The 18,624-nt window shown below is 43.7% G+C and overlaps 1 protein-coding gene across 3 annotated transcripts in view; it reads right to left on the bottom strand.

Moving 5' to 3' along the window:
- The window catches only part of LOC126461861 (huntingtin-interacting protein 1), a 538,678-nt gene that overhangs the window by 66,086 nt on the left and 453,968 nt on the right, over nucleotides 1–18,624 (bottom strand). For all 3 annotated transcript variants that reach the window (XR_007585951.1, XR_007585952.1, XM_050096029.1), the window contains exons 7-9: nucleotides 14,082–14,215; nucleotides 10,098–10,297; nucleotides 2,087–2,225 (exon numbers count right to left, since the gene is read on the bottom strand). Coding sequence is in view for 1 of the 3 variants with exons in the window: in XM_050096029.1 (XP_049951986.1) it covers nucleotides 2,087–2,225; nucleotides 10,098–10,297; nucleotides 14,082–14,215 (473 nt within the window). In the remaining 2 variants the exon portion in view is untranslated. The remainder of the gene's footprint in view (nucleotides 1–2,086; nucleotides 2,226–10,097; nucleotides 10,298–14,081; nucleotides 14,216–18,624) is intronic.

The following is an 18,624-nucleotide window of genomic DNA, read 5'->3' as shown; positions in this document are numbered from 1 at the left end:
AATTTTACTCTCAATACTGCAAAGAAATATGTATGGATTCTGATATCCATGTCTTAATTCAACAGTCACACAATACTAAATACTAACCTCCTGCTCCACTGCCATTATGAAATTTCTCTTTGTGGCGTAACACCTCAGTGCAACAGTATCACTGAGGTTCCCTAAGTGTGTTCACTGGGTTTGTGACCCCTTCTTTGTGTGGCTCACTACAGAAACTTACAAGGTCACTGAAGCATTAGAACCGTTGACAATCGACAATGTTTCATCACTAAGCAGATAAAATCATCTATCACCCCATGTTCCTCTTCAATGAGGAATAAAATCCTACTGACCTGGAGTTTTAAGCATTTTATATTAGTTCAGATGCAAAAAACATTATCCCTAATGTTCCCCATAACAACAGTGAAAGGTGCAAACAATATCTTTGTTGTCTACAGTGATTTATGGAAACAATTACCAGAATTTATCCAAAACCCATTCTTATCATATAAGGAGGTATATTCTCAGCTTGTCTGATCAAATGGGAAGCAGTTGATACAAGCGATTGACGTGGAACTCTCTACAATGGCAAGGACGCCTTCCATCTATAAATGTGGACATCACATTTCACATAGGGACATGGTAATGATTGGAGGTATTTTATATGAAATTACCAAAATGCAGAGTACAGATGGTAGAAGACATTGTTTACAGTGGGGTAATGTGTTTCTCCCAGGGTTACACAACTGGAAATATAATTGAGGCATTTCACCATATGAGTTCCAAGAAGATGTTTGCAGATACATTAAATTATTATTCAAAACAGTCAATGACTGCCAGAATTAGTGTTCAGTAACATGTCCCACACCAATGTCTGCTCAAAGTGTGTTCAGCTGAGCTAAAGAATCTGAACTTCTCAAGCTGAAGAATAATATCCAAACCCCACACAGCAACTAGGATATATGAAAATTTATTATCATGCTGCATCATGGTGTTGCAAATATCAACAAAAATAAATAAATAAGTAAAAAATTTAACTGTCAATAATCTTTAATGAACCATTGTGCTGCACATATACTACAAACGAAGACAAGGGACAAGGGGATGAGAAGAAGCAACCCCCTTTCATTTTCCTATTCACCAGTACTTACCTTTTTTGCAATTCATATGGTTTTCATTTTTTTTAATATTCACATTTCTTCTATCTTATCTGCCAATACAGTTAAAAAGGAATGTTGTCGTATCTGCTACTTTCAACTGTAACTGGCTTTTCTTATATTCTCTCTGGGAGACAGAGTCTCCAGTTTGTACCAATCTCAACGTCACAGCAAGTGCAGTAATTCTTGGAGAATGCTAGACTACACTGCCTCAAACACACAGACCAAAGCGGGTGAATGAGCAATTTTGAAAACAAAACAGCAGGTACCTCAGTACATATTTTTACCTCTAAGTCAACACACAATGTAGCAAATCAAATACTTCCAGCTGATTATTCTGTGCTGTGGCTTACTCATCCAGTGAAGATAGACACATCCAGTAATTTATATTGTACACTGCCACTAATACAATGAAATATTTATTTTACACATTATACATGAATTATACCAAAATGGGGTAGGCATGCATTATACAAAAAAGGGGTGGGTGTGCATTATACAAAAACGGGGCAGGCATGCATTATACAAAAACGGGGCAGGCATGCATTATACAAAAATGGGGCAGGCGTGCATTATACAAAAACGGGGCAGGCGTGCATTATACAAAAACCGGGCAGGCGTGCATTACACAAAAACGGGGCAGGCGTGCACTACACAAAAATGGGGCAGGCGTGCACTACACAAAAATGGGGCAGGCGTGCACTACACAAAAATGGGGCAGGCGTGCACTACACAAAAATGGGGCAGGCGTGCACTACACAAAAATGGGGCAGGCGTGCACTACACAAAAATGGGGCAGGCGTGCACTACACAAAAATGGGTCTGATAGAAATGGTTATGCAAATGATCAATTGAAGACAATTGCCTTCAGTTCAATTTTACACACAAGTCCACCAAAGTTAACCCTTCTAATGAAGCTATTATTCTCTATAGTCTTCAGTTCAAAAAACCTTTGTTGCTAGTTGGGTCTCCAAGTCCATTATCCGCTCATTCAATTGTTCCACAATCCTTTTGTGCTCTGCTGTTAGTCTCTGAATTTCTTGACGAAGGCGTGCTATTTCCATATGTAGGTGTTCAATTAAATTGTCCCTGTAACAAGAAATTGATTTCACTAACAATCTCCATTTTGCTTATATTGTGACAAACCATTGAAGAACGTTATGCAAAACAAAATGTTAACATGGTACACAATCACACAATGGAAAATCCAGGATGGACTGTAACAGTACTATGAAAAAGATAGTTGCTAATCACCATATAGCAAAGATGCTGAGTCACAGATAAGCACAACAAAATGACTGTCAGAAAGTGAGCTTTCGGGCAACAAAGAGAGAGAGACACACACACACACACACACACACACACACACACACACACACACACACACACACACACACACACACAAGTGCAACTTACACACATATGACCACAGTCTGGCTGCTGAGGCCAGCCCGTAAACAGGAGTACCTGATGGGAGAGGTAACTGGGTGGTAGGGAAGAGGAGCAGCCTGGGTGAGGAGGGGAAGCAATAGCGGGGTAAGGGGGTGGGGTGGGGGGGGGTGGGGGATGGGGGATGGTAAGGCGCTGCTTGTGGGAATGTACAGGGGTGAGGTAGAGATATGGCGTGGCAGATAGGCGCAGTCGGGAACTCAGATGGAGGGCGGTGGTAGCGGAAAAGGGGAGAAGTACAAGACTGTAGGTGTGCTGGTGGAATAGAGGGCAGTGCAGTGCTGGAATGGGAAAAGGGCAATGACTTATGAAGGGTGAGGCCAGGAGGATTACGGGAACATATGGTGCATTGAAGGGTGACTTCACACCTGCAAGTCACATCCCACAGTGGGGTATCGAAGCCAGTGTCAAATGCTGAACGTGATACTGAACCATATGTCAGACTCCTATAATCAAGATGGGACAGGATCAGTGTTATATAAAGCTGCAGAAGAACAGTGCAGTCTGACCCCAATTCGTGTTATTGGGGCAGTTAAGTGCATTGAGATGTAGCCAGGACTTATGCTTAAGCTGGTGAAAAAGGAGAATCCACATCAAATATGCATCAAAGTATAATTTTGGTTGTGGATGAACAGTACGTCAACAAAGGTGCACGACGTGAATCTTGGGAGCTGAAAAGTGAAAGCCATAGTTGGCAGTCCATGACTGCACCTTTCGAATGGCGCCCTGCAGTCAGCATTCAGCAGGACCCACACTAGAGGTGCAATAGTCAAAGCGAAAATAAACTGCGTACAAGAAGAGTGATACTGTATACCCCATAGCTGCTGCTAGACAGTTGATGGCCACTAGAAAGAGAGGGACACTCAATACAGAGCCCTGCAGGACCTCATTCTCTTGGACAGGGGTGTACTGGGACAAGTACCAACTTGAATCCACAAAGTACAGTGTGACAAGAAGTTCTGGACAAAAATTGGACTCTGGCCTCCAGAGATCCCACTCATGCAAGGTAGCAAGGCTGCAGTGTCGCCATGTGATGTCAAAAGCCTTTTATAGGTTGAAGAAGACTGCAATAAGGTGTCGAGATTGGTCAAAAGCTGTCCGGATGGCAGACTCCGTGCTAATCAAATTATTAGTAGTAGTGGAACGGCCTTAACGAAAATGGCCCTGGGACAGACCCAGAAGGCCCTGCGATTCTAGGAACCAACACAGCTGCCGGCTCACCATGTGTACCAGACAACTTACAGAGTACACTGGTAACACTCACTGGGTGATAGCTGCTCATCACAAGGTGATCTTACACAGTTTCAGTACTGGTGTGATGATGCTCCAGACATGGTTGAAAATGATAAGGAGATGACACTGACAATGTGCCGATAGGCACTTAAGAATGCAGTCTGGCCCTGTGGCTATTTCAGGCTAAAGGGCTAAGGGTTGGGTTGGTGTTGAGGAGGGACCAGACACCGGGGTCATCGGTCTCATCGGATTAGGGAAAGACGGCGAAGGAAATCGGCCTTGCCCTTTCAAAGGAACCATCCCGGCACTTGCTTGGTGTGATTTAGGGAAATCACAGAAAACCTGAATCAGGCTGGCCGGACGCGGGACTGAACCGTTGTCCTCCCGATTGCGAAAGGGCTAAGGCACTAAGGAATTCTCATTCACTGAATGGAGCTTTAAAGGGCTCCAGGTGCCAAGTAATGAAAGATAAGTGCATAAGCTCCACACACTGTTTGATGTCACAAAAGGGCAGTTGAAGGTTCTCAGATGCAAAGGCTTGAGCATAATACAGAGAAAAATGTATGGTGATTGTGTCTCTGTTAGTGAAAACAGCAGATTTCAAGGAAATACCAGGTACACTTGCAGGGGACTGGTATACGTAGAGTTGCCTGATCTTCACCCAAATCTGTGAAGGAGGTGTATGTAGTCCAATGGTTGAAATGTAATGCTCCCAGCATTCTCGTTTCCGTTACTTTATTAGGTGGCAGACCCAGTCATGAAGCCATTTAAAGGTAAAGAGGTGACCCACTGATTGATGCCACTTACGGAACTGGAGAGTCCATCTGAGATATGAGAATGCAGGATTTCTTGGTGAATCTCAATGCTAAAATCTTCTCGGGAGCAGAGTCAATGAGTCATTCTCCGGAAACGTTTCAGCAAGTTTCTTACTTGCTATCTTCAGGCGAACTGCCATCTTCACATCTCATACGGACCTTTATAGCCACTAGACCATGAGCTTATGGATAGGATGTCACAAGTGTGTGAACTATGGCAGTACGTCCTCATTGCGACAGCACTGCAAGAACATGAGTCTGCTGTGAAAACTTGCCTTCTTGATTTGAAACCTGCATTCTCATATAACGCAACTCTATGGGGAGGACATACAATGCAGCATCAAGTCGCTGCAAAAACTCTGGATCAAGAAGGCGAGTTTGCTGAGCAGACTTGTGTTCTTGCAACGCTGATGGGACAAGGATGTACTGCTGCAGTTCACTGTGACATCCTATCCATTAGTCAATGGTCCAGCAGCTACAAAGTTCTGGATGCGACATGAACCCAACACGTCGCCTGAAGATGGCAAGCTAGAAATTTGCTGAAACGTTGCTGGAGAACAATGCATTGACTCGGCTACCCGAGAAGATTTTGTCACCCATCTGTTATCTCTAATGGCCTTTGCAATTTCTGAGAGGCACTAAGGTACTGTCTTTCCAATGGGGATCCAGAATAATAGGGGATCACTAAGTCATCCAGTGATAGAATGGCTGCTGTTGCATCTTGGACAGCCATGTCAATAGCTTCATTTAGCGGAGAGGTAAGAACGACAGTGGAGGTTACATCACCCCAGTTGGTGTTTTTGATAGCCCATATAGGTGGGTGTCCGGGGGAGTGATGCTGACAGACAGACAAGATTGGGAAGTGATCACCACCACATTGCCCCAGTAGCTGAGTGGGAGAAGACCATGGCTGCAAACAGAAAGATCAATGGTCAAGTAAGTTACATGTTCCACACTGAAGTGTGTTTGGCAGCAGTATTCAAGAGACAAAGGTAGAGATCTTCCAGTAAGTTCTTTATGTCCTTACCACCAATGCAGACAATACATTCTGAGGTACATCACTATCTGGAGGGAGAGACACATTACAGATGGTAAAATCCTGAAATGCCCTCCCCCAAACATCCACAGCCCCCAAAGTTGTATCAAGAGGCAAATGTTCATTATATACAGAGTCCACAATATATTTCTAACTCCACCCAACATCCTACCATAGTCAGCATGATTCTTAAAATATCCCAGGTAGCCACAAAGGGCAGGAGTCCATGTTGCTGGAAACTAAGTTTCCTGAAGGGCAATGTAGAGTTAAGAGACACTGTAGCTCAGCCAGGGGGTGGAAAAACTCATTACAAATCCACTGCAGAATCATGCTGTGGATATATTGTGAGGGTGTGAAGAGACCAAGGAGGCAGGTTAAGCTCCAGAGTCACCTGCTACCACCTGTTGAGACATTATGGTATCAATACACAGGTTCTGAGACACACGGTGTGGTGCTATCTGGAGCCTCACAGGCTGCCGGGATCGCTGCCTCAGCCACAGAAGCGGAACATGCGTGAAGCAGTTGTGTGAGGGCCAGCAGGACCTCCTCCATCTTGAAAGACCTTTTTATCTTTCTTCTCCTTATTGGGTTTAGATGACTGGGAAAAAGGTCGTGAAGCCACACAAGCAGCAACCTATGCCTCTTTCAGCCATTGGCCAATACCTGTTTGCAGATTGGTAGGAACCTTTGAGGGGGAGTGTCCTGAGGGATTCCTTCCCGGTGGGAGAAGCCGGATGAGGGTGATGCATGTCTGGCTGGGGGAATGGAGATGACATCCCCAGTAGACAGGGAGCCATTGCTCCCAAAATGTGTGTGGGGGAAGCAGCAGGACGAGAGCCACCAACCATCAAGGCGCAGGCATGGTTGAGCAGCTGTAGCACGTCATTGTCATGCGTGCAGGTGAAGACGCTCACACTTTTTCTTAGTCTCTTGGTATGTTGGTCTGTTCAGAGTCCTATGTCCCCCCCCTCTCCCTCTCCTTCTCCCTCCCTCTCCCTCTCAGAGAGAGAGAGAGAGAGAGAGAGAGAGAGAGAGAGAGAGAGAGAGAGAGAGAGAGAGAGAGAGAGAGAGAGAGTGAGCAGTCTGGTGAACGAGGAGAATGGTCTCTCAGTTGACATATAAGGGGATGTGAACACATGTCCGAATTTCATGCACCTGAAGCACCGTGTGTGTGTGTGTGTGTGTGTGTGTGTGTGTGTGTGTGTGTGTGTGTGTGTGTGGAGGGGGGGGTTGGCCCGCTATGGACAAGATGGATGAAGCATACATCTCATCACTCCAAGATGGCATGTAGTTCATCATTAGGCTACAGTGAGGTGGTCATGAAGGAAAGTGTTGCCTTGAATCATATTTAGACTATAGTGATAGTTACGGGAATGTCACCTAGCTTGTCCCAAGTTAACAACACCCATGACTGGACAGGGGATGCCATTTAAATCAAAATTGCCCCACTCTTCATTTTGGGGATGGTTCAACTTCCCCAAATTTTTCCTCTGCATTCTCTATAAAGAATAAATGCTTTTTGGCCAAAAAAGAATCCCCATTTGTCCTTGTACAAACCAGGTATTAGGGAAAGTGTTTCTCTTCTTGTTGCTTAGCCCTACATTCCTCCCATGGTGTAGCCAGGGACGGAAACATTTTAGCATCATATCTCTCTACACTGATTGAGTTCTTTCCATCTGAAGAGATTGATGGGACCATATGGCCACCAGAGGGAGAAAGCTTCATCTGCTTCAAATGCACATCATCCATAGTTCCACCTACTCCAAATGGAGTCGCTCCTCAGTAACAGCTACCTGGCCAGTATTCTGTTGCTCGAAGTTCCCATGCCCCAGTCATGACAGGCACATACTCCTTGGCATACATGGGGAGTTTCTGGCTCAGGCACCAAAAGTGTGATCGCTGCATGGTCAGGGGGCTATCACCGTACAGGTATTTAATGACCCCGCCCCCCATCAGAATGGCTACCGTGTTGGGTTTTGGGCATACTACCCTAGTGGAAAGAAAGGGCACTAAGGTGGAAAGGCACAAAGGTGAAATATTGGGCGACCTTCCGTGCATGATGTGCAGGTCTGAAAAATTTGTCAAATAATGGCAGGTTGAACCCAACAATGGGGACCATGTATTTATTAATGGAAAGGTGTAGAAAGCCCTGGAAGTGAGATGAAAAACTAGGGTCCTAAATCGTGTAACAGATCCAAGTGGGATCTGCACCAGGAGGACCATCCGGTGGAAAGGCAGAGAGGAAAGAGATAGCGGAAGTATAGGCTTGCAGCACAGAAAAGGAAATACTGATGCAAAGGCTAGGGCCCCTTGGTAGCAAAACATGTACTCATGAAAGAATTGAGAGTCCCCTGGGTGGCCAACATCATGGTTTGGTTTTGTTGACACTAATGGCTTCTTTTGTTCACACTAAATGACTGGCTTTGTGGAGAAACTATTGATGTAATAGTAAATGATAATTTTTATAACACACATATATTGCTGTTAAAATTAATAATACCTCATATTTATAATTAAAAATTAAATAATTCATTGCTGAGATAATGTGTGAGTCTAAGATGACACAGCACAAGAACCACATTACCTGTCTAATGAACTGCCACCCATAACATCAAAGGAGGACATTCTGTCATACATCTAGGCAACTCCAGAAAGTGTCCCTTAGCCATCTCAAACATCTTACTCTTGCAAGGCAGTTCTAATTTTTAGATTAGGGCATCCTTCCTTTGTACTATTTATACCATTTAATTTTTTTTATATATAAACACCTTTATCTGTTACTGAAGTGAAAAATGGATCAAAAATGAATACCATTACTATTTTTTTGCATAACTGAAAATTAGGCACACAGTACGAATATTATGTGATTACCCATGTGCACATTATCAAGGTACACTGACATATCCAACATTTCCTAGAGAGGTTTATTTGTAAAACTTCATCAAAGTTCTTAGTAATTGGATTTTACTGCATGCAGAAGGATCATTATTACATAAAAACACATTCAGGAACATATCTGCATCGAAAGTTCTTAGCAGTTCAATATTTATGAATATAAAATTCTTTGGCACTGTATAACTTTTCCCATAACACTGTTAGCCTTTAATATACAAAGTGGAGGACTTAACTGTATAGTCATGTAAAGCAGAGAAGGAAAAATACCACAGACAAGTACATTGTTCTGAAAGGATGTCAAGTGCAGTTGAGCTACAGCAGCAAATCATTAACCTAGCAATTTATGCTGTATCTGGCGGCTCTGTTGTCTTAACAAATCTTCCTGTGCTGTGATGTAACGCAATCCATTTAGTTTCACAATTTAAAGTGGTGTTATACATTCATTGTTATTATTATTATTGTTATTATTACTACTACTACTACTACTATTATTGTTGTTGTTGTTCACCTGAGCAAAATATAGCTTTGCTGGTGTGTCACTTTAACTTGTCCCCTTTGATAGATGAAATAACCTAGAGCAGAAAAGTGACACCTCCTTCCTGTACCAGTCTCAGATTGAATGCAAGTCAAAAACTGGAAGATACTGAAAAATGATGCCTAAGTTTTCATCATATTCAAACTGCCTAGAATAAATAAAGAGCCAGTAATCCAATTTTTATCTGTTAAATCATAGAAGCAGCAGCCAGTTCTGGCAACCAAACAAGGAGTAGCAGAGACTTAACAACATACGCAGTAGCGGAAGTGGAGCTAGAGAAAAAGTCTTCATATAGAGGATCTGCATAAGTCAAGGAGACATTTCAAACAATTTAATGCACATAAAGATAAAACATATTTCCAGGTAAACATTCTAAGGGATAACTTCAGATATTAGTATGTTAAAAGACAACATTATGAAAAGGATAGATTGCTACTCACCATGTAGTGGAGCTTTTGAGTCAGAGACAACAAAAAGCCTGTAAAACAAGTAAACTTTTGGCCAAAGGGCCTTATGAATTAGACAAGCCCCCCCCCCCCCCCCCCCACACACACACATTCAACTTGCATACACACAACTGCGAGCAGCAGCACATGATAGGAATGCTTACTGTCTGCTACGCAACACCTCTATTATATAGTAAGTAGCAATCTTTTCTATTAACAATGTCATTCTGGATTTTCCACTATGTTCAGTCCATTTATACAACTTTATTTGGTAAAATTCATTTCTATTGCAGTTGTGGTATGAAACTTGACTGTTTCTAAAAATAATTTTCATTCACAAAGCAAAACAACACATTGACAGTACAACAATTATTCAAATGGTCACTGGATCACTCGTAAGTAGCCTACATACTGCAGGCCACCCAGCTAGAGAAATTACTTTACCAAAGATCTGAAGGAACTATAATAGCAAAATGAATGAAAATAGATGCAGTCTCCTAGATTATTAGCTATATGTAAAACCACATCTAGTTATAAGAAAATAATTGTCACCTTTCTGCTAGTACATCTGGCGATATGGAACCATTTCGACTATGTAAATCCAATAACTCTCCAGTTGATCCCGTATCAGTAGTATCAATCAGGGTACCATCAGTAGACTCTGTTTCATGAGTACTCTCCTCTGGTGGAAGCACTACGACTGGTGTCACATAACTGCGAAGATCGGCTTCCACCAAGAAGTTCGGTGGTTTCTACACGCAAACATAATTTATAAATTTCTGCTGGGTGCTATCCACACTAATTAATAATTCAAGTAATATTTACTTTCAACTAATATGCACATATTTTCTGTTACTGTTTTATTTAATAAATAATTAATAACAAGGTTTTCACTAGTACATTTGTTTGTAATGTATTACATTAAACTGATATCTAGGTTTTACTATGAAACATGCTTTTGTTACACATTTTTACTATGTTGTAGCTGTATTTCTACAACATAATGAAATTGTAATTCTGATACATTATTTTTGTCACAGCACCAATAAGAAAACAAATATAAAACTATTACAGTACATGGAAAGACCTTTGTTTAAAATTGAAAGCACAGTTTAAATTTCAAACAGTGTTCCTAATGTCATGAAGAGCAGCACCTGTGTACTAGCGATTCATTTGTTTTCTCAACTGGTTGCTCTTATTCATTTGACCCATGATCTAATTTTAAAGTATATATTAAAAATAAAATGCTGTAATTAACACCTTTCGACCTGACACCATATTGACACTCCAGTTGTTCCAGTGTATAATCATTTTTATTGTTTGAAAAAGATGATATTCAGTACGCTAAAGCAATGCAAAGCAGTGTAATATTACAGGTAATAATACACAGTGTCACTTTTGTTTCCCTATTATGTACATATTACTGCAAGTCTTAAGACAATGTCCAAAGTGCAAAGTAGAAGTAAAATGTCAGTGTGGGATAACACAGAGAGCACAACAAGGGGTTTAGTTTCACTACATGGTATTCACACTTGCCATTTAACCACTCTGAATGTTCAGATCAAAACACTCACCAGACATAATTTCACTGGCAAATAAACTCAATTTTCCAGAAACTACAATAGATGATCACAGTCTTCACAGCACTAGATTTTCAATAGCCATTATACACAAAACTATAGATCATTTTAAACATACACACATAAAAGACAATCCACTTGTGGAGAGAAATGTTTCAGATTTGTTGCTGCTGCTGTTCTCCCATCTCATCACTATATCTCTCAAGCAACTTAATCATTCCTCCAATTTCTGCCTTCTATTATTAAGCAATAAAACATATTTTTGCTTGAGAGATATAGTGATGAGATGGGAGAACAGCAGCAGCAACAAGAACAGGAAGAAGAAAGCCAGCAACAACAGAAAGAAGAACGCCAGCAACAGCAGTGAGGAGGAGGAGACCGATTTCTTGAGTTTTGCTATCAGTTGGAGAATTATTGTTGTTCTCTGAATCAGTTGTGCAAGTGTTAAACAAAATAAACAGATACCTGAGTGTCATATGATGTGTTGTATCCATGTCAACTTTTTTTCTTGGTTTAGAAATAACACTTTGTAAACCCAATTAGCAAGTAAATGTAGTACACTGCAGAACCAAGACCAAGCCACCTGTGACTGCTTTGGAGGGGTATGTGTGTCCTTGAAACTTGTGGAAAAAATTCAAAAACTAAATATTAGTGAACTGTAGAAGTATTTGGGATTAGTATCCAAATTATGTATTATATTTGGGATAGAAGCTGGTTGAAATTAGAAATAAGCAGTGGCAACATTTTTATTTTGAATAGAATATATACATGAAACATATGACAGACACCAATGCCGGTAGCAAATTTCTTGCTGTTAAAAACTCACTAATCCACACAATTTATAAAATAGTACTCCTAAACCAGTGGACCAATTTCAACCAATCTTTTTGACACATGTTACTTACTATCCGGAAAAAAATTACTGTGGGAGTAAGGACCAGCAACCTTGTATTGAGGAGGGGGGATAATATGGAGACAGACAGGGGGAGCGAGGGGAAGGAGGAGATGGATAGAGAGGGCGGGGAAGAGGAGGAGAGGGGCAGAGAGGGGGGGGAGAGGAGGAGAGGGGCAGAGAGGGGGGGGAGAGGAGGAGAGGGGCAGAGAGGGGGCAGAGAGGAGGAGAGGGGCAGAGAGGGGGGAGAGAGGAGGAGAGGGGCAGAGAGGGGGGAGAGAGGAGGAGAGGGGCAGAGAGGGGGGAGAGAGGAGGAGAGGGGCAGAGAGGGGGGAGAGAGGAGGAGAGGGGCAGAGAGGGGGGAGAGAGGAGGAGAGGGGCAGAGAGGGGGGAGAGAGGAGGAGAGGGGCAGAGAGGGGGGCGGAGGAGGAGAGGGGCAGAGAGGGGGCGGAGGAGGAGAGGGGCAGAGAGGGGGCGGAGGAGGAGAGGGGCAGAGAGGGGGCGGAGGAGGAGAGGGGCAGAGAGGGGGCGGAGGAGGAGAGGGGCAGAGAGGGGGCGGAGGAGGAGAGGGGCAGAGAGGGGGCGGAGGAGGAGAGGGGCAGAGAGGGGGCGGAGGAGGAGAGGGGCAGAGAGGGGGCGGAGGAGGAGATGAAGGGAGGGAAGGAAGGACATACACAAGCTGTGGATTTAAAGAGAGCTTGGGTAATTTGCATATTGATTCAGTGTCAAAGATGCACTGATAAGGAAAGAATACAATTCATGATCTATTCACTGGAAGAATGTATGACAGTGTTAAAGATCAGTCTTCTCTAAAAATTATGTTTTAACTGTTGGGAAGACAATCCACTTGTGAGAGAAATGTTCCGAACTTGTTGCCAGCAAATAGACCTCACCTTTTAGAGTCAATGAACACATGCATGTTAAACAATGACTGCAACACTATTGTGCCACAAATACTGTAGTTACTGATGTCAAGTGAGAAGTTCATAAAGGTGGGGATATATTTCTCCACAACAAGTGAAACAAGAAATGAATTAAAAACTATCTCAGCAGCTAGTAGCAAACATTCAGCTTTCAGGGCACAACTTTATTTATCCAATCATACTGACACCCCCAAGCTTTCAAACAGTTCAGTCACATAATACACAAAAGGACACAGGAGCACCAGACCTACTGAGTGATGATGAATTTCAGGAAGCAAGCAGTTCTTTGGTTAACTAGTGATGATATAGGGATACATACACATGCCTGTTTTGCAACAGTAAAAAGTAAAAACTTTAACTTTTTCCATGTTAATGTATAGACACCCCCCCCCCCCCCCCCCACACACACACACACACACACACACACACACACACACACACACACACACACACACACACACACCAAAAAAAATGGTTATGACAAAAGTTGGAACCAAATGAACATTAGCTGATAGCTTGTCATCTTACATTTTATGGGCAATGAATTGGAGGGGGGCAGGGGGGGGGGGGGGGGAGTGAGTTATTCACATCTGAAACAAATGTGGAAACTGACACTTTCATCCTTGTTGCATTCGGGAGCCACAGCAGTACCTTAAATTTAATGGAGATGCCGATCTGCATAAAATCAAGTTAGTGATAAAATAACTTTAAAACAATCTGTCTGAACATCAAAACTGGAAGTTAACATACCCTTATGTTGTAAGAAAGATGACAAAAGAGGGCCAACAGAGGGAAGATGATAAGCAGATTGTCAAGAGGTATGTAGTGAAAATATTATGTCAAGACTGTGGAAGGTTGTTATATTACTGTTCAGAGTACAACACAACAAAGCAAAGAAGTGAAATAAAACACAATCAGTGAAAACCTGAAAAAGAGAAACCTGAAGCACATACAAAATATGTTTTCAGAAGGATATAAAAAATACATGGGCATAGAAGGTAATGAGAAAGTCAAACAGGAATTATGAAAAGAAATTCAATACTAAAGCTGTGGAATACTGACTATGATGGTAAACAGTATCTGTCTTACACCTAAATGTACATTAATATTGCAACTTATTCCTTTAATCATTTTTACTCACCTCTGGCAACAACGGAATTTGTATAAGGGACTTGAAGTACTGCATTGTATTTGCAGTAAGGTAGAACTGTCTCAGGTCTTTAAATTGTTTAAGAAACCTCTCTCTGTGGCCACCCAGTGTATCTGGTGGTAAGCCTAAAAAAATTGTACATGGTTTAGTGAAATATATAAAACCAATGAGCTTGCAAAAGCTGCAGTGAGATTTGGCGTATAAGTCAGATAGATATATTTTGAAACATAGGTCTAAAACTTATTTGAAGAGATCTCTGCAGGATGTTTTAGAATTAACACCAGATATAATCCTTACTATATACTTCTATATAATAGAGGGAAACATTCCACATGGGAAAAATATATCTAAAAACAAAGATGATGTGACTTACCACACAAAAGCGCTGGCAGGTCGATAGACACACAAACAAACACAAACATTCACACAAAATTCAAGCTTTCACAACCAACGGTTGCTTCATCAGGAAAGAGGGAAGGAGAGGGAAAGACGAAAGGATGTGGGTTTTAAGGGAGAGGGTAAGGAGTCATTCCAATCCCGGGAGCAAAAAGACTTACCTTAGGGGGAAAAAAGGACACACACACACACACACACACACACACACACACACACACACACAGGCACAGACACAAGCAGACATTTGTAAAGGCAAAGAGTTTGGGCAGAGATGTCAGTCAAGGCGGAAGTAAAGAGGCAAAGATGTTGTTGAAAGACAGGTGAGGTATGAGTGGCGGCAACTTGAAATTAGCAGAGGTTGAGGCCTGGTGGATAATGAGAAGAGAGGATATACTGAAGGGCAAGTTCCCATCTCCGGAGTTCTGACAGGTTGGTGTTAGTGGGAAGTATCCAGATAACCCGGACAGTGTAACACTGTGCCAAGATGTGCTGGCCGTGCACCAAGGCATGTTTAGCCACAGGGTGATCCTCATTACCAACAAACACTGTCTGCCTGTGTCCATTCATGCAAATGGACAGTTTGTTGCTGGTCATTCCCACATAGAAAGCTTCACAGTGTAGGCAGGTCAGTTGGTAAATCACGTGTATGCTTTCACACGTGGCTCTGCCTTTGATCGTGTACACCTTCCGGGTTACAGGACTGGAGTAGGTGGTGGTGGGAGGCTGCATGGGACAGGTTTTACACCGGGGGCGGTTACAAGGGTAGGAGCCAGAGGGTAGGGAAGGTGGTTTGGGGATTTCATAGGGATGAACTAAGAGGTTACGAAGGTTAGGTGGACGGCGGAAAGACACTCTTGGTGGAGTGGGGAGGATTTCATGAAGGATGGATCTCATTTCAGGGCAGGATTTGAGGAAGTCGTATCCCTGCTGGAGAGCCACATTCAGAGTCTGATCCAGTCCCGGAAAGTATCCTGTCACAAGTGGGGCACTTTTGTGGTTCTTCTGTGGGAGGTTCTGGGTTTGAGGGGATGAGGAAGTGGCTCTGGTTATTTGCTTCTGTACCAGGTCGGGAGGGTAGTTGCGGGATGCAAAAGCTGTTTTCAGGTTGTTAGTGTAATGGTTCGGGGATTCCGGACTGGAGCAGATTCGTTTGCCACGAAGACCTAGGCTGTAGGGAAGGGACCGTTTGATGTGGAATGGGTGGCAGCTGTCATAATGGAGGTACTGTTGCTTGTTGGTGGGTTTGATGTGGACGGACGTGTGAAGCTGGCCATTGGACAGATGTAGGTCAACGTCAAGGAAAGTGACATGGGATTTGGAGTAGGACCAGGTGAATCTGATGGAACCAAAGGAATTGAGGTTGGAGAGAAAATTCTGGAGTAGTTCTTCACTGTGAGTCCAGATCATGAAGATGTCATCAATAAATTTGTACCAAACTTTGCGTTGGCAGGCCTGGGTAACCAAGAAGGCTTCCTCTAAGCGACCCATGAATAGGTTGGCGTACGAGGGGGCCATCCTGGTACCCATGGCTGTTCCCTTTAACTGTTGGTATGTCTACTTCGGTATTCTGAACATAGTAACTTTCTATGTTGAATATCCTCACTAATTCTATACCTCATTAGTGGATGTAACGTCCAGAATAAACTAATTTCTTCATTTAAAAATCACCTGGAGCCACAACCGGGCATTCTACAAACTCTAAAGAGTGAGAGATCATGTTTTCTGCCACAGAAACAATTGCGCTAGTCACTTGCTCAACCATCACATCAATGTTACCGTGTGGGGGAGATTCAGTGGCGACAACAGAGGTGAAAGTTTCCCAGTCTGTCTTGTTCAAAGCCCATCTGGGCAGGCATCCGTGTGCCTGATGCTGGGGCAGTGACAGGAAGATGGGGCAGTGACAGGAAGATGGGGCAGTGACAGGAAGATGGGGCAGTGGCCACTATCATACAGGTCGTCACGTGCTCTCCAGTCGATAGATGGGAGAAGTCCTGAGCTGCAAATTGATGAATCAATGGCCGAGTAACTACCATGAGCCACACTGAAATATGTGGCGGCCCCAGTATTGAAGAGACAGAGGTTGAATCGCGACAGTAAAGTTTCGACAACTCTGCCTCAGCCAGTAAGCACGGTACCACCCCACAAAGGGGTTATGGGCATTAAAATCTCCCCGAAGTAGGAATGGTTTAGGGAGTTGACCAACCAGTGCAGCTAATACACTCATGGGTACTGCACCATCTGGAGGAAGATATACACAGCAGACAGTTATTTCCTGTGTTGTCCTTATTCTGACAGCCACAGCTTCAGAAGGGGTTTGAAGGAGCACATGTTCACTACAGACCGAGTTTAGGACATAAACGCAAACTCCACCTGACACTTTATTATAGTTGTACGGTGCCTGTAATATCCCTTATAGCCACGGAGGGAGGGGTCTGCATTGCTGGGAACCAGGTTTCCTGTAGGGCAATGCAGATAGCAGGTGTAAAGCTTAACAGTTGCTGTAGCTCAGCCAGGCGGTGGAAAAAACCGCTGCAATTCCACTGGAGGATGACATCGTGAGACTGGGAAGGCATGGAACATTCAATGAGGCAGTTTACGCCTCAGAGTCACCTGCTACCACCAATTTATTGCCTGAGCAGTCTATATCCATTGTGTCTGAGGGTCTGTCGAGCTCTAGGTCCTCAGTGGATGCCAAAATATCCACCCCATCCTCAGCCGCAAAGCTTGTAGGCAGTGTTGGTGTGGGTGCCACCACAATCTCCTTGGTCTTAGAGGTTTTCTTTTTGGATTTCTCTCGCTGGTCCTTGGTTTTCCCTGGCTGGGAGAACTTCGCTGACTCAGTCTTCGGGACTGAAGATGAGCGTGAAGCCCTACGACCAGCTGCTTTTGGACTCTTCAGCCACTGTCGGGTGTCATCTTTCCCACTACAAGAAACCTGGGAAGGGAGTGACCCAAGGGACCCCTTCCTAGTGAGAGAAGCCGAACAAGACTTGTGCTTCTCCAGCTTAGAAGTGGGGACGGACATCCCCGATGGTGGGGGGATGTTGCTCCCACAGTAGGTGGTGCAGGAGCAACAGGGAGGGAAATGCCCCCCACCATCAAGGGGGAGGTGTAGTCTTCCAGCTCTGAGAAGTGACCTGGGTTGGCAGAGCTCACAATGCCAGAACTGTTGTAGCCGCAGCTTAAGACGATGTCATATACGGGATGCAGGCGTTCAAATTTTCTCTTAGCCTCAGTGTACGTCAGTCTGTCCAGGGTCTTGTACTCCATGATTTTCCTTTCTTTCTGGAGAATCCTACTGTCAGGCGAGCAAGGCGAATGGTGCTCTCCAAAGCTGACACAGATGGGAGACGGGGTACATGGAGTATTGGGATGTGATGGATGTCCACAATCTCGGCATGTGATGCTGGAAGTACAGCGGGAAGATATATGGCCGAACTTCCAGCACTTAAAGCACCGCATTGGGGTTGGGATATAGGGCTTTACATCACACAGATAGACCACCACCTTGACTTTCTCGGGCAATGTATCATCCACAAATGCCAAGATGAAGGCACTGGTGGCAACCTGACTATCCTTCGAACCCCGGTGTATATGCCGGATGAAATGTACACCTCCCCACTCTAAATTGGCGCGCAGCTCATCGTCGGACTGCAAAAGAAGGTCTTAGTGAAATACGATACCCTGGACCATATTTAAGCTCTTATGGGGCGTGATGGTTACAGAATCATCCCCCAGCTTGTCAAAGCGACTAACTCCCGTGACTGGGCAGAGGATGCTGTTTTGATCAAGACTGACCCAGATCTCATTTTGGACAAGCCCTCCACCTCCCCAAACTTGTCCTCTAAATGTTCAACAAAAAACTGAGGCTTCATCATCATGAAAGATTCCCCATCAGCTCTCTAACATACAAGATACAGGGGCGAACAAGATCTGCTGTCATATTTAGCCTGGCGTTCCTCCCGTGGTGTGGCCAGGGAGGGGAATGATTTAGGATTATACTTCTGCGCGTGGAACTGAGCTTGTGATCGCTTAGAGACTGCTGGTGTTTCATCACCAGCAAGAGATGATGGACTACACTTCATCACGTGTCATCTGCCCTGATGCCACTCACTCCAACCAGGTGCCCTCGCCATGG

Source organism: Schistocerca serialis, chromosome 1 (genome assembly GCF_023864345.2).
Source record: "Schistocerca serialis cubense isolate TAMUIC-IGC-003099 chromosome 1, iqSchSeri2.2, whole genome shotgun sequence".
Classification (NCBI taxonomy): Eukaryota; Metazoa; Arthropoda; class Insecta; order Orthoptera; family Acrididae; genus Schistocerca; species Schistocerca serialis.
The sequence above is the reverse complement of the archived record's forward strand: the minus strand, read 5'-3'. Positions and strand labels throughout refer to the sequence as shown.